Raw genomic sequence first — 13,441 nt, 5'->3', positions numbered from 1 at the left:
GCTCAGTACTCTTTTCAGCTTCAGTCTCGGTGCAAAGATCCATGGTAACTGAGGGAATACCGAGACGCAAGCCTCGGCCCAGCCCTCAGAGGGAAGCTGAATTCCGGATTGTTCTAGCGGGCTGTGTAGCTCCTTATCCCCAGCGAGGCTGAGCGGGCCAGGGCAGCAGGCTCTTGTTGGGAGCAGCAGGTTTCTGCCAGCTGGCCAGCCGCCTGCTGTGCTTGGCTGGGCTTCCTTGCTTGGGACTGGGACCAAAACCTCAAAAATGGGAGAAAAACAAGAGAATCAGAGCTCCTACAAAGTTAGGATTGAAAACTGAGAGCAAAGAGGTTACTGCCAAGTTCAGTGGTGCGAGGAGCGAGGACAGCAATTATTTGATTGTATGTCGGCCCAAAGACATTATCATAGGTTGGACACAAATCTGGGGCCTGAATCTAACCATGTGAAAATGTCTTTTAGGTTAGGCAAGAATGCTAAAGATTTAGAGACGTCAGACTGGTTTCTTTCTCGGTAAGAACAAAAGATTTGCGAAATCTACATTTTCTTTTGGTTTACAGCCATTGATAAAGCCTACTTTTGATCAAACTGATAAAAACCTGGAATGGATCTACTGAGGTCAACGGCATTACTTTAGATTTGCACCATGCAACTAAAATGGAATTTAAATTCCCAACATTTGTATTCCAAAGATATGCTGTGTTTTGTCATACATATTTGGTGAAATCTTGGCCTCTGACATCAGTGACAGAACTCATTGGTATTACTATGGTCTAAATTCCATTGAATGATTTTTCCTTTTACACAGAGTGAAGCAAAACAAAAGCTGATCCACTGAAGTAAGGTCCAAATAAATTTCGTATCAAGTTTGTGTGATAACAGAAGCAAGCAGTTTACTTAAGACCGCAATCAGATGTACATTTCATATGTCTCATCTGGCTTATTCCAAGTCACTGTATAAATAATTTGTTAAATGAAATATTACTTAACGTTCAGCTAATATGCACTTTCAAAACCCCTGAAAAAATCAGATAAATAGCTGGATAAATTTGTCAAGCACCTTTTAGAAGGTAAGAATTACACACATACTAGGACCAGCACATTCAATGGACCTAACAAGTGAGACTACTTAAAAAACCATCTATGTATGACCAGGAGAAATACAAGCTTGGCACGTCTAAGAACTTCATGCTTATCAATAGAATAATAATTTGTCTTTATCTCTCTCACAGGCACAATGTTTTGGTTCATGGTGGACTCCAGTATTTCGGTAACCTTTCAAGTAACATGGTGATGCTAGCACAAAAGGTTATTTCTATATTTTTTCTTATTTTTTATATAAATTGAGAGCAAAAAGCTGGAAATATATTCAACAATTAGTTGTGTTTCTGACTGTCATCAGTGACTGATTGTTAATCAAGCAATGGAGCAACAGTGTGTTATACTGGAGTGTCATTATCACATAATTATTTTGTCATGTATTATAATAATATTTTTACTGAAAAACATTAAACATAGTCATTAATTGGGCAACACATTAAACCTAATATGACATTTAGTGTGATGAAATAGAAAATAAAGCACACTCAGCATGCTCACAGAAAACAATTCCCACAGAGCCCAAGTATTCCTAGATCACTTAGGCAAGATTAATCTTAGAACAGACATCTAAAAACTCTTAAACAGAGACCATGATTTTTGTGGAGAGCATATGAACAAGTCTTTTACTAAACCCAGCCTATAAACATTTATGCATGTGACTCATGACATGTGCTTTAAATTAAGTACGTGCACAAGTTAAGTATATGCAAAAGTTAGGAGTGTGCACTGTAAAACCAGCTTTAGAATCATAAAAGTACAAAACTATTAGAATCCAAAACTGCTTCAGCATTTTCTAACCACAAACAGGAAAAAGATGGAAGATACATGTTTTTTTCCAAGAAAAGCCATCAAAATGTCATTCCTACAATTTAGCACCCTGCATTATACTTTATAAAAACAAAAACAGTATTTTAATACATATCCAAGGATTTTAAATCACTTATAACCAAAACTGGGAAGAAATGATGAACTGAGAAGGAGATAAAGACGACTAAGGCTAGACTAAAAGCATTATATATAAACACAGGTTAAGTTCAAGTCTAGTTTCCTCCACCTACAGACTGTAAACCATCTGTTAACCCAACTTGAAATCTAAATTACTTTTTCTTTGCTCCTTTTTAAACCTAGTCAGTAATCCTGGGGAGCACCTCTCTCCTTGCTTTCTAGACACATGCAGACATCAGTAATTTCACTTGAACAGGTGCACAATATGCCTACACAAAGTTCCTCAGGCTGCACTGGAGAACTACCATGGCAAATTCGCATGAAATGTCACTATTCACTTAGAAAATATACTGTTGGTCATGATAGATGCTCTATAAACCAAAGATAAGAATAAAATGTAACAAGCTATAATTTTTTTTTTTAAATTGCAAATAAGTTTTCAATGAGCAAGAATATGAAGAATTACTCCTCACCCACAGTTGCTGAGTATATTGCAACGGTTTGCATGCGTGTATTGTCTGTCTCCATCCTTACAGTACCTAATGGTTGCTTGTGTGTTAGGTTAGATGTTCAAGATGGAAAGCCTGCATGTATTTCAGCATCCACAACTGACTGGGTTCTGTAAGGACAGCCTGGGGTACACATTTGTCAGCTCACTAGTCACAAAGAAGAGTATCGTGAATGAATCATTGTTCCATACTATGGGTTTTCCATTACCTAGCTAGGCAGTCTTTTGTACAAAAGAACATGATCTCTAACAGATTTTAACAATACAAATGTCTATCACACTAAACTGAATACTCATGAAGGAAAATACAATTTTTTTAACCTTTCCTAGTTATTACAGAGATCTTTCTGTTCCTATCATCTAAAGAGCTTTATATACTTCAAGGGCTATAAATCACCTACCATTTTCTTAATATGTGCGGTCAGGCAAAAAGCACATGAAAATTGGAATAATTACGTTATTTCTAACCTTACAATAGACAGATGAGGAAATTAAACAGGCTAGACTACGAGAAAATGTATTTGACATATCAGTTACCAAACTTCAAGGTGCTAATATAGGCATCTACATTATTAGGTACATAAACAAAAGTGGCTGCAATTTCAAAAGTGCTGATCATTTACCATTCATAACAACTCTTACAAGAACTTCATGCTCTCAGCAACTCAAAGTTCTTCCCAAAAAATACAAAACCAGAAAGCACCAAGTTTAAAAAGCCAGTATTGACATTCTGCATCTTTCTCTCCCTGCTCTTTTGTTTCCAAACCTACATTAAACTTCAAAGACAAACACACTTTGCACAGATCTCGATAGCATCAAAGCTCTGTAGAGTGTTTTAGCTAGAAAATGTCCTAAAACACTGACAAGCTGAATTTTGTTTTATGGGAAATGCAAAACCGGGCCCTGTATTTTGCCAACGAAGCCCTCAAATCACATGTATAGTATTATTTGCTATATATATACCTTGGAGAAAACAAGTGTTGACAGGGAGAGGCAGAGCTAGAGAGATGTACGTCAGACTCTGGAGTTCCTTTGGTAATATCTAATCCTTTCCACTGAAAGATTTTTTTAATGATTTACACTGAAACTTTAGGAACAAAGATTGTCTTGTTTCTTTCAGAGCTGTACTGAAATGTGCAAACAAGAGTAAAAGAAGAAAATTAGTGCAAATAGTAGACCAAATATATCCAGAGTTCAACAAAGATTTGACATGTGCTCTGCATTCCTTTGCTTTTATAGCTCTCTAGGTGACCACAACTCCAACAGGAAGGTCAAGCTAAAGCAAGGTATTCCGTTTTTTCCCATGGTAAAACACAGCGCTCCCTTTCATCTGTTCATTCTTACTAGACCGTGCATCAGAAGAAAATTAAATAGCTTTTTAATTGGTACTAAAAGTTAACTCCTGGTGCTTTCTCTCACCTATTTTCTCTGTTACATCATTATAATGATTCTTCCCAGTCCATAAGCTTTAAGGTCAATTTAAGGTCACACTGTATGTGGCAAAGGCCTTGTGATGCGAGTAGACATGACTGGCCACAGAAAAACCAGATCAGATCAGTTCACTAACAACAGTCTTACACAATCATTTATTTTGAAGGGTAAAAAGATGTTCATAGTGGTGTAAAGAGCTTTTCTAGATCAATAATTAACTCTGAATACTCCTCAGACAAATATATCAGTGCCTTCACAGTATTAATTGCAAAAATAAGGTAAGGCTTGTGATGTTCTTGTAAGACATATCCAGAAAGAATGATTAACTAGAGTAAAAATTCTTCAGTAAAACAGCACTTTAAATTAAACTGTCAACAGCTATAATGCATCTGTAGTCTTACCCTGATTCCTTTAGAAGATACTAAAGTTGCACAATAAGCCTCCATTTTTGCTGGACAAATTCAGCTCAAAACTGCCAGATAAACTCTTTGCAGAGGTCATGGTCATGGCATGGTCTGACTATTATTTTATTTACAAGTAATTAAATTGAATTAAATTTGAAAAGCTGACTTCACATTATGTTTGCTTATAGCCCTCTTGCTTACAACCAAAATACTGCTTTTTCAAATCTTCCATACTTTTACATATTCCTGAAAATATGTTCTGTGGCTATAGCTGGGAAATGAAAAAAAGCTTACCTCACTGATCATTATTTAATCTATCTGTATTAACTGCAGGATGAGTGTATGTAGTTTATCCTGCAGTAGACAACTGCAGTGTAGAAAAATATGTATTTCAGACTTTATACCCTATGAAAGGCTTTTTCTGTTCTACATACATATGGTTATGTCTAAATATCATAACACCTGCTAACTCTCAGGGCATAAACCCACTTTCTTAGATGCCTTCATTGAGCTTTAAATCTGTCTGAATAAAACATGTTATAACAAGTACCCTTTGTACACAAGACAGTAAGTAGACTATGAAATCTTTTAAAGAAGAAATGTACACAAGATCCAGAGAATACAAATACTGTTTACACATATGTTGTTGATATAATTTTATGTAAATAATCGACACTGGGAGAATTCATAATGTTTGAAAAAGAGCTAGACAATGGTTGTTTTTATAAAGGAGTAAGCAAAACACCTCTAAACCCAGAATTTGTTCACGTTGAAAAGATTTTTTTGTTGAAAAATTATCTACATTTACAGACATTTTGCAGGTCTCTGCTTGTTTGTATTCATGACAATACAGCTGTTCCTATACACCTCATGCAGGCAGCACTCCCCACAGATCCAACTTAGCTTTTATTTAAAGCACAGAATGGGGGCAATTCCACCAACTTCAGCAGAGATAATCTTGGTTGAAATAAATAAAGAAAAATCTGTTAGGACTTTAGGTACTCGCCATACAGACATGGTTCAAAACTAACAGAGATGTTAATGGTCATTCTTGTTTCCAAGGAAAAAAACTTATGACTACTGTATTTTATTTAATGTTCAGCTTTTAAATATATACAACCTAGCTTCACATCTTTGTTAGCATTTTACAGCAATAACAATTTCAACAGGATTCAGCAACAATGCCTTTCCACCTATTCCCTTAAAGAATAATCACTTTCCACACAGATCAAACTTCACCGTACTTTGCCCCTTCCAAAACAGAAGTTCAGTAACAAGTTAACCTATCCGATGTGGTTTACCATTTCAGAGAAAGGCATCTCAAAAGCACAAAACCATGTGATCCTTCCTGTGAAGAACTGTGGAATTATGACTTGCAATGCAATAAGACCCAAGTCTGAGAATTTTTTAGCATCTCTGCTCTTTTCAATTGCTTGGCATTCTTTTCACTTGCTTAGGAATGTGGGTTTTTTTAACTGATAATATTTTAAAAAACCACAATGCAGCCTATTGTAACATTCTGTCATATGATGTAACAAACTATTTCTAAGAATGAACTAACACATGAAAATGCAAGGGGAAAAATAACCAAGAGGCAGGCTCGCTTATTAATTGCAGCTGGGATGAAGACTGGTAACACATCCTAAGCAATTACTGCAACAGATTTTACTTCCTTTATGTAGTAATGAAAATAAACGGCTTTTTCTAACTTACAAGGTCTCAAGTTAACAAAAGGACTGAGTTTGCATTCATGCCACCCAAAGGTACCACAAACGAGGTAAAGAACAATTTATAATTGGCAATCATATTGGCTTAGTCAATCAACAGCTATGTTCTGCCCTAATTTGCAAAGTTCTTACAGCAGTTACTATTTTGCTTAGAAATTAGCATGGTATTTCCTTTCTCAAATTATTTTAAAGCTGATTAGGCAGCTTGCACCAATATGTAAGTAACAGTCCTAAATAACTGTCAATAACGATGCAGTTCAATGAGTCAGCCTCAACCTTGAACGAGAATTACAGTGTGGTGCCACAGCATCTCAGCCAGCACTCTTGGAGCAACCTGTCTTTCCTGGTGCTTAAGGACAAGGGAACAAAGATGCAACTCAGCGCAAAATACACAAGAACAGTTAAGTCCGTAGCAATCTGCATTTCTTTGGAAACATTTTATTTACAGGAAACCATTTGGCTTCCAAGCTGACAGGTATACAAACAAAATCCCCATAAATATTTTTGTATCTTATCAAATCAGGGAATCCACATAATAGTGCCTCAAGAACCCGATCCGCAGTAGATAACAAAGACCCGCTATGCAAAACCTTCTACACACAAAGATGCCACAAAGTCTTCAAACCTGGCAAGAGTGTTGCTGTTTTAGTGACATCTACCAGTTTTTTTACTCTTCTCTAAAGATGTATTTAGGTCAGCCAGTGTAGTGCTAATTGCTGTACTGCTGAGTGCATATTTATTTACATGCAAAGTAATGACTTCTAGTTACTCGACTGGACATTATGTAGCATTTTAACGCAAACTTTTTCACATTACACACAAAATCTGACTACAGAAGATTAGGTACAGGTGCCTGGCTGACATAGCACTCGGCTTTGCCTCCTGTGCCTGATTATTTTCACAGGAATGACATGGGAAGCCACTCTGGTTTTGGTGACGACACAACACAGACTAAAGATGGAATTCTTTCTCATTCATGTTGTGAGACTTCTATGTATGGATAACTGTCAGTGCTAAAAAAGAAAACTGCTCAAGGAAATGCTTTTGAATGTATGTATAAAGTGCACAGGCTGAAAGCCAGAACTTCCAAACAGCAGAAAAAACAGAGCTGTAAAGCCTAAGAAAAACAGCACAAAAAAGAGAAGCTATGCAGCTGCATAAGAAAGAACTGCATTTTCACATACCTGTTGAAACCTACAACCTCAAAAAGACTTAGGTGCTTACTCCAGGTAATGTCAGTGCCACTGTAGATAAGGGCCAAACATCCCAGTTCTGCGAGAAATTGGCACATCCTTTGGAAATTGTGTTTCCATCAAAGCCCACTAAATTTCAGAGTGACTTAGCACCTTGCAGAAGGCAGTCTGGGCCTCTTAGATCCAAAATGCTTTTGTTTTTTGAAGGGTGGAGTTGCCTCATGATGTTCTAATGACTGTGTAATGCACCACCTTACTCTAGGCAGATGCCAAAAATATCATGTGTTATTGGTAGTTAATGTGCAACTAATGGCAAAAATAAGACAGTAACACCTTCATAGACTGTAGGAAACACCATGAAGATGAACCGCTATGAGAAATACAGTCTGGGACTTTTATAGTATGCAGATAGCGTAACAAAAATAAGCTACTAGCTAATTTCATAATTTTGTCCTAGTTCATGTTACAATTAATAATGAAACTCAAGTTAAATATCAGACATGTTCTAGGTTCCTCATTAAGGCATCTCAATGATTAAGTAATGGATGATTCATCATAAGAGAAACTACAAGATGCATGAGTATCTTTAGTAATACTGTTAACATTCTTCAGAACAACAGACTTCCAGCATTGTCTTCTGCCTCATCATGCACCAATCGTTCCTGTTTTGGGAGATTTTTGAACTCTTCTGTACCTGGAAATCTTGTTTAACAACAATTTTTCAAAATAAATTAGACCTGCTCCCTTCTGATGACATAATGAACTGCTATTAATGAAGCATGGTAGTCTGAGGACATCAGGAACTGGCTTGGATAAAATGTTGTCTATATTAGGATAATACAATAAACAAATAAAACTATGTATCAAAAGAATAATCCTATCCAATAACACTGCATATTATGTAAGTTGGTTGGATAAATGCGAGAATTAAACCTCTATCTATTTACCTACATGTATGTGATGGGTTTAGGTCCTGCTCCCAGAATGAATTTCCCCAGCAGCCCGAAGGAAATATTTGGCAGTTTAAATTCTCCGTTTTAGAATACTGTTAATTTGCCAAATCTGAAGATGTAGCCAAAAAAGACCACTGAAACGCCAACTCTTGTCACACTCGCGAGCACTGCTCCACAGATACTGCAAAAAATAATCAAGCAGTGCCGCAAAACACTCACCTGGATACATTTATAGCAAGAAAACCGCGTAAATTAATCGGCGCGGTGAGCGCGCTTTGCTGTGCCCCGCGGGGCCAGGGCAGGGAACCGCGCTGCGGGGGGCACGGCCGCTGCACGCCGCTGCTGGCCGCCGGCACGGCGCCCCCTGGCGGCCGCGGCATCGCCCGACGACGACGGAAAACTTTGCGCCCAGCTCGGCGCAAAGATGCGCAGGTGCGGCCGCCCCGGCGGGGCCGGCTGGCGTGGTGGGTGCGTGCAGGAGCAGGCTTGTTCCCCCGCTGCAGTACCCGCTTCTAGGGCGTAAGTGGCTCAACAAAACAACGGCGAGCTTTTTTTATAGATACATGAGGCACTATAAAGCAGAAAGCACCGTCTCATTTACATCTGCCATCAGGCCTTTAGGTACCCATCGCACCTATAAACGAGCACTGTTCACGCGCACAAGTAACTATATAGCACGAGTATTGCACGCAGGTATTACTGTCTTACTTAAACCAACAAGCAGGTAGGCCGTTTGCAGATAAATACAAACATCATGTTCCTAACACCGAGTTTAGAGCATCGACAAAGAGCAGTCTGACTTTCAATCCTTTCTTGAAATGACAAAGAAGTTTTACTAATAGATGATCACCTACCTACCGTACCTGTGCTAGAGTTTCAGGCCATGTTCAGCTGCAAGGGTATTTTAAGCAAAGGTGAGGATATATTTAGAATCTGGGTTTTGGACAAACGCTTTATCAGACAGGATTTCAGCACAAAGCATTCCCTTGCAAATATCCCTGAGATTCTTCTTAAAAAGTCTGGTTGATAAATCTTTATAACCAACACTTTGTCGACACAATGCTTTCGAGAGACTTAAGTTCCCTTCGTTCCTGCAGGATTGCCTTATTTTCCAATAAAAACATTCCTCTCTAGCCCATCATCTCCGACTTCGGTTCATCCCACGGAGAACAAATATTCAGTAAAACAAACAGAGCCTCAACTCGCCTTGAAAGAGCAAACCCTGAGTAGGGCACAGCCTAGCCAGGAGCCGCGGCGGAGCTTACCTCCTCAACTGTCAAAGGCATACAGATCCGGTACTCCTTCATGAGCATATTCCTGCTGCCTCGGTGCGGACCAGCAAACTGGGAGAAAAGTGGGGATTTCGGCACGACGAGCACGACGAAAACCAATCAGGGGAAAAAATATTCCAGCCTCTTTCTCTGTAGGCGCTTGGCAACGTGTCCACGAGGGAGTAATGCAACCATCCAGGAAGGCTGACCCAGCAAGAAGGAAAACCTTGCGGGAGCGACTGCTCCTTTCTTCCCCTTCTCCCTCCCTCAGACGGCGAGCGGGGGAATGTCACACTCGCTCCGCCGCCAGCCGCTGCCGAGGCTCAGACCCCGAACGCTGTCGCGGCGGCCAGAGACATCCGTCGGAAGTGCACGACAGCGCAGCTATGTCAAGACATGCCCGGGGCGGCGAAAAGCACAATCGAGCCGCAGCCGGGGCCGGCAGCCCGTCGGGCGGCACAAGGACGAGCCGCTGGCTGCCGAGACAAAGGCTTCGCACCGCGCTTCCCTCCCCGGCTGCCGAGCGCGGCTCCCGCCTCCCGGCACGGCAGCGCGGCCGCGGGGCTGCCGCTCGGCGGGGGGCGGGGGGGCAGCGCGCTCCGGCGGCCGCGGGCTCCCGGCGCAGCTCTGGCCGCGGGCGCGGAGCGGCTGCAGCGGCGGCCCCGGCGGGGGCGCGGCTGACATCAGCGGGGCGGGGGGGGGGGCGGCCGCCGCTCGGGCGGGTTTAAACAACGGCGTGGGCGGCCCGCCGACCCCTGGGGAAGGGGCCGCCGGCCGGGAGACATCGCCATTGCAGCGGACTCCGCCGCGGAGGCTTCTCGATGTGGGGGGAAGTTTATTGCCCTACGTGTGACAACGCACCTTGAAACACGTTTACGAGGCGGCGTAAGGTTGCCCGGCCCAGGTCCCCCCGCCGCCGCGAGCAGGGCAGCCGGCTGGGTGCAGGCAGCGCAGGATGTGGAGGCCTCACCCATTTCCCTTCTGGTCAGCCCTTCGTTATCTGCCAGCAGATTTTGCAACGCAGATAAAACTCTTTTTTCGTGTCGGCTATTTACTTTCAAATGCCACGCAGAAAGTTCAGTGGAAAAGGGCCCTCCTTCCTTGCTGGACAATAAAGCCAGAACCGTTTCAGGAGGGATCCTCCCCTTAGCTGGCAATTTGTTTGTTAAATCGGTTTTTAATATGCCTGGGGTTTGTGTTTTTCAGAGAAATTACCCCGTTAAGTCACAACTTGATGTGCACAGGAACCCAGTTCTGAAACTAGCCGAGAACCCCGAACTGTTACACAACCCTAGGTAAATCGTAAAATGTTCATATTGCTGTTTCTCCTGTCTTGAAATGGCTGTAAAGCATGCATCACACAGAAGCACTGTGACAGTAACATGAAACTGCAAGGCACTACAGATAATGGTAAAATACACATCTGCATTTAAGTATAAATTATTTGCAAAAATAAAAGTGATGAAATACCATATTTGGGACACCTAAAGATTTAGGTCTACAATGAAATGCGTGTTTCATAAGAAGAAAGAGCACAAAACCCTCAGAACTTCTTGGTTCTGAATGTACATTTCAAAGCTATGTATATAATTCTTAGCCCGGAGAGGACACAGTGCCATCTCCTGGAGCTAACGACATCACTTTTCCATTCCGTTGCCATAATGGCACAATATTTCACACACCCTGCCTTTCCAGTCAAGTACAAACACCTACACAAAGAAATAGAAAATCTGGGAGCTCTGTTAGCAGTCTGGATTTTCAACGGAGGTATGAAGAACGTGGTTAATGATACTTCTATCTCAAATCTGACAACAGCCATTTGTAACTACCGAAACTGTAGCTGTAATCCATAACGTCAGTAGTAGTATGCTCCTGAAACTTCTATGCAAAACAGCCAAAACAAGGAGATGCCTGTGGTATTACCTATAGATGAGAGGTAATCCAAATTCAGATCTAAAACATCTACTTCTGTTTTAAGTGATTTGCTAGTGGTTTCATTCATCGGGAACCATACCTCTGGATTTCTGCTGAAAAGCAGTGTAAAAAATTTGAACTTCTTTGCATAGGGCCTTGATGCTACCCATTTATAGGCAAAGACATTGACTACAATAAAACCAGGAGAAAGACCTAAACTAGTTTATAACCTATTATATGCTTTCAACATAAACCAAACCTTAAAGATCCATTTAAAACAACAAAGCATCCAGATCTGCAGAAAGTAGTGTGTCAAACCCAGAAACTACTTAAAATGGAAGCCAAAATTACTTCCCATACCTACAGCAAAACATTCTTCAGTCACCCCATACTTTTGCCAGAGGCACAGCTCAGTCTTGTGCTGTCCGCACACAAATGTGGGGAAAAAAAACAGTGACCCTAACAGCATCCTTTACAGTTCCCCACTGTGACTACTGTTCCCGGAACTCTCTACAAAGCATGCTCAGCAAATGCTTTCTAGGGGCCACACCGAGAGAGAAAACTTCCAGTTCCAGCTAGCCAGGAAGTTTCTGCCAAGCACGTCTGCCACAATTTTGGTTCTTTGTTGTCTGTGAATTGTCAGAAACTATTACTCTTACCTCTGCAACACGCTCTCTACCATCAGTTGTAAAAATACTTTTCACTCATCTTCCATTTCTGACCTGGGGGGGAAAAACCCATATGTTAAATCATGCTGAACATTAACTCCAGATGGACTTGTGTCAGCAAAATGTCGCTTCATAATAAGAGACGGTAAAAGTCAAGTTGTTTCTTCAAGCATTACTAAGGGCTTTTGAATAAGAATTTAGTTTTTTAGGAGCCATTCAGGAAGTCTACATTGGCAGCAAAAGCAGCCTCCTTGTCTCCCAGCATACCCATGCAGGTAAAGGAAGGTAACAGTTGCAGTATGCATTAATTTTTTTTCCCTCTTTCACTCACTGTCTGAACCAAAATTACTGTGTACAGGAGTATGTTTGATTAGATTAGTATGTGCCTTTTAACTTCCCTGAAAGCCATGACTCCTTATCCATTGACTGTACAATTATACCAACATTATGAACTAAAAGAATGAGATTTTACAATTTAAAATAAGTAGTCAAAGCTCTGTAAAAATTTGTAAATGGCCAGGGTTAGGAAAGAACGACTCATACACGCTCTGATGCATGCCTTTTTAGTACTCAGGTCAATTAGTAACTAAAAATGATTAAGGACCATGGATAAATTCTGTTACTGGACTTGATAAATCAAGTCTGAGTTCAAACAGAAAGTGACTTGAAGTCCACGGTCTGTGCTGTGCTAATTTGAAAGCATCTATCAGGCACGATTGCACAATACAGTATTACAGCTCTGAATTCACTTAATTGAATTACTCTGAATTTATACCAGTGTAGTAGATGTCATAACTCAAGTCTTAATTCTGTAAACAGAAGATTTGAAAGTGGTTATTTCAAATAGCTCTTTGCCACATTACTGTCTTGTAACATATGCAGTACAGTCATAAAGTAACCCAAACCAGGATGTGATGACAACATTTTTTCTGGGAGTCTTAAATTTAACACCCAAAGATATAGGGCATTCACTGATCAGTATTTCCTCGTGAGCTGTTTACTTGCAAGCATGAGCAAGTTTCTCTGAGTTTCTCCAGTGAATTAAAACCCCCGAGGCATATGAAATTCTGCTCTGGAACCGGAGATGATGGCAACCTGCAGGCAGGAGTGTTGCACCAGCACCTCACCACAACTTATCAAACGCATTGACGGTGCAACGTGTAAACCCAGGATCCCTGTGCTCTTAAAAATCACTGTGTCTCCTACCTGTTCCTAGCCTCTCCAGCAATGCAAGGTGATTAGATGTCTGGAGGGTTGGACACCCGACACCATCTGGGTGAGACCCGCCCGCACCCCGAGGCCTGCTCCCAGGCGCGGCCTGCCATGGCC

General features: G+C 41.0%; 1 protein-coding gene across 3 annotated transcripts in view; it reads right to left on the bottom strand.

Moving 5' to 3' along the window:
- PITPNC1 (phosphatidylinositol transfer protein cytoplasmic 1) overlaps window positions 1-13,432 on the bottom strand; it is a 90,287-nt gene extending 76,855 nt beyond the window's left edge. The window contains exons 1-2 of one of the 3 annotated variants that reach the window (XM_056327401.1): window positions 13,319-13,432; window positions 12,104-12,166 (exon numbers count right to left, since the gene is read on the bottom strand). Coding sequence is in view for 1 of the 3 variants with exons in the window: in XM_056327391.1 (XP_056183366.1) it covers window positions 9,525-9,572 (48 nt within the window). In the remaining 2 variants the exon portion in view is untranslated. Of the gene's footprint in view, window positions 1-9,524; window positions 10,175-10,391; window positions 10,918-12,103; window positions 12,167-13,318 lie in introns of those variants that run through there. The other 2 variants (XM_056327410.1, XM_056327391.1) reach the window with 2 other exon arrangements.
- Between the last annotated feature and the right edge of the window lie 9 nt (window positions 13,433-13,441).

The sequence above is a fragment of the Falco biarmicus genome, chromosome 1 (assembly GCF_023638135.1).
Source record: "Falco biarmicus isolate bFalBia1 chromosome 1, bFalBia1.pri, whole genome shotgun sequence".
NCBI lineage: Eukaryota > Metazoa > Chordata > Aves > Falconiformes > Falconidae > Falco > Falco biarmicus.
Note: the sequence above shows the minus strand (reverse complement) of the source record. Positions and strands in the feature narration are given on the sequence as shown.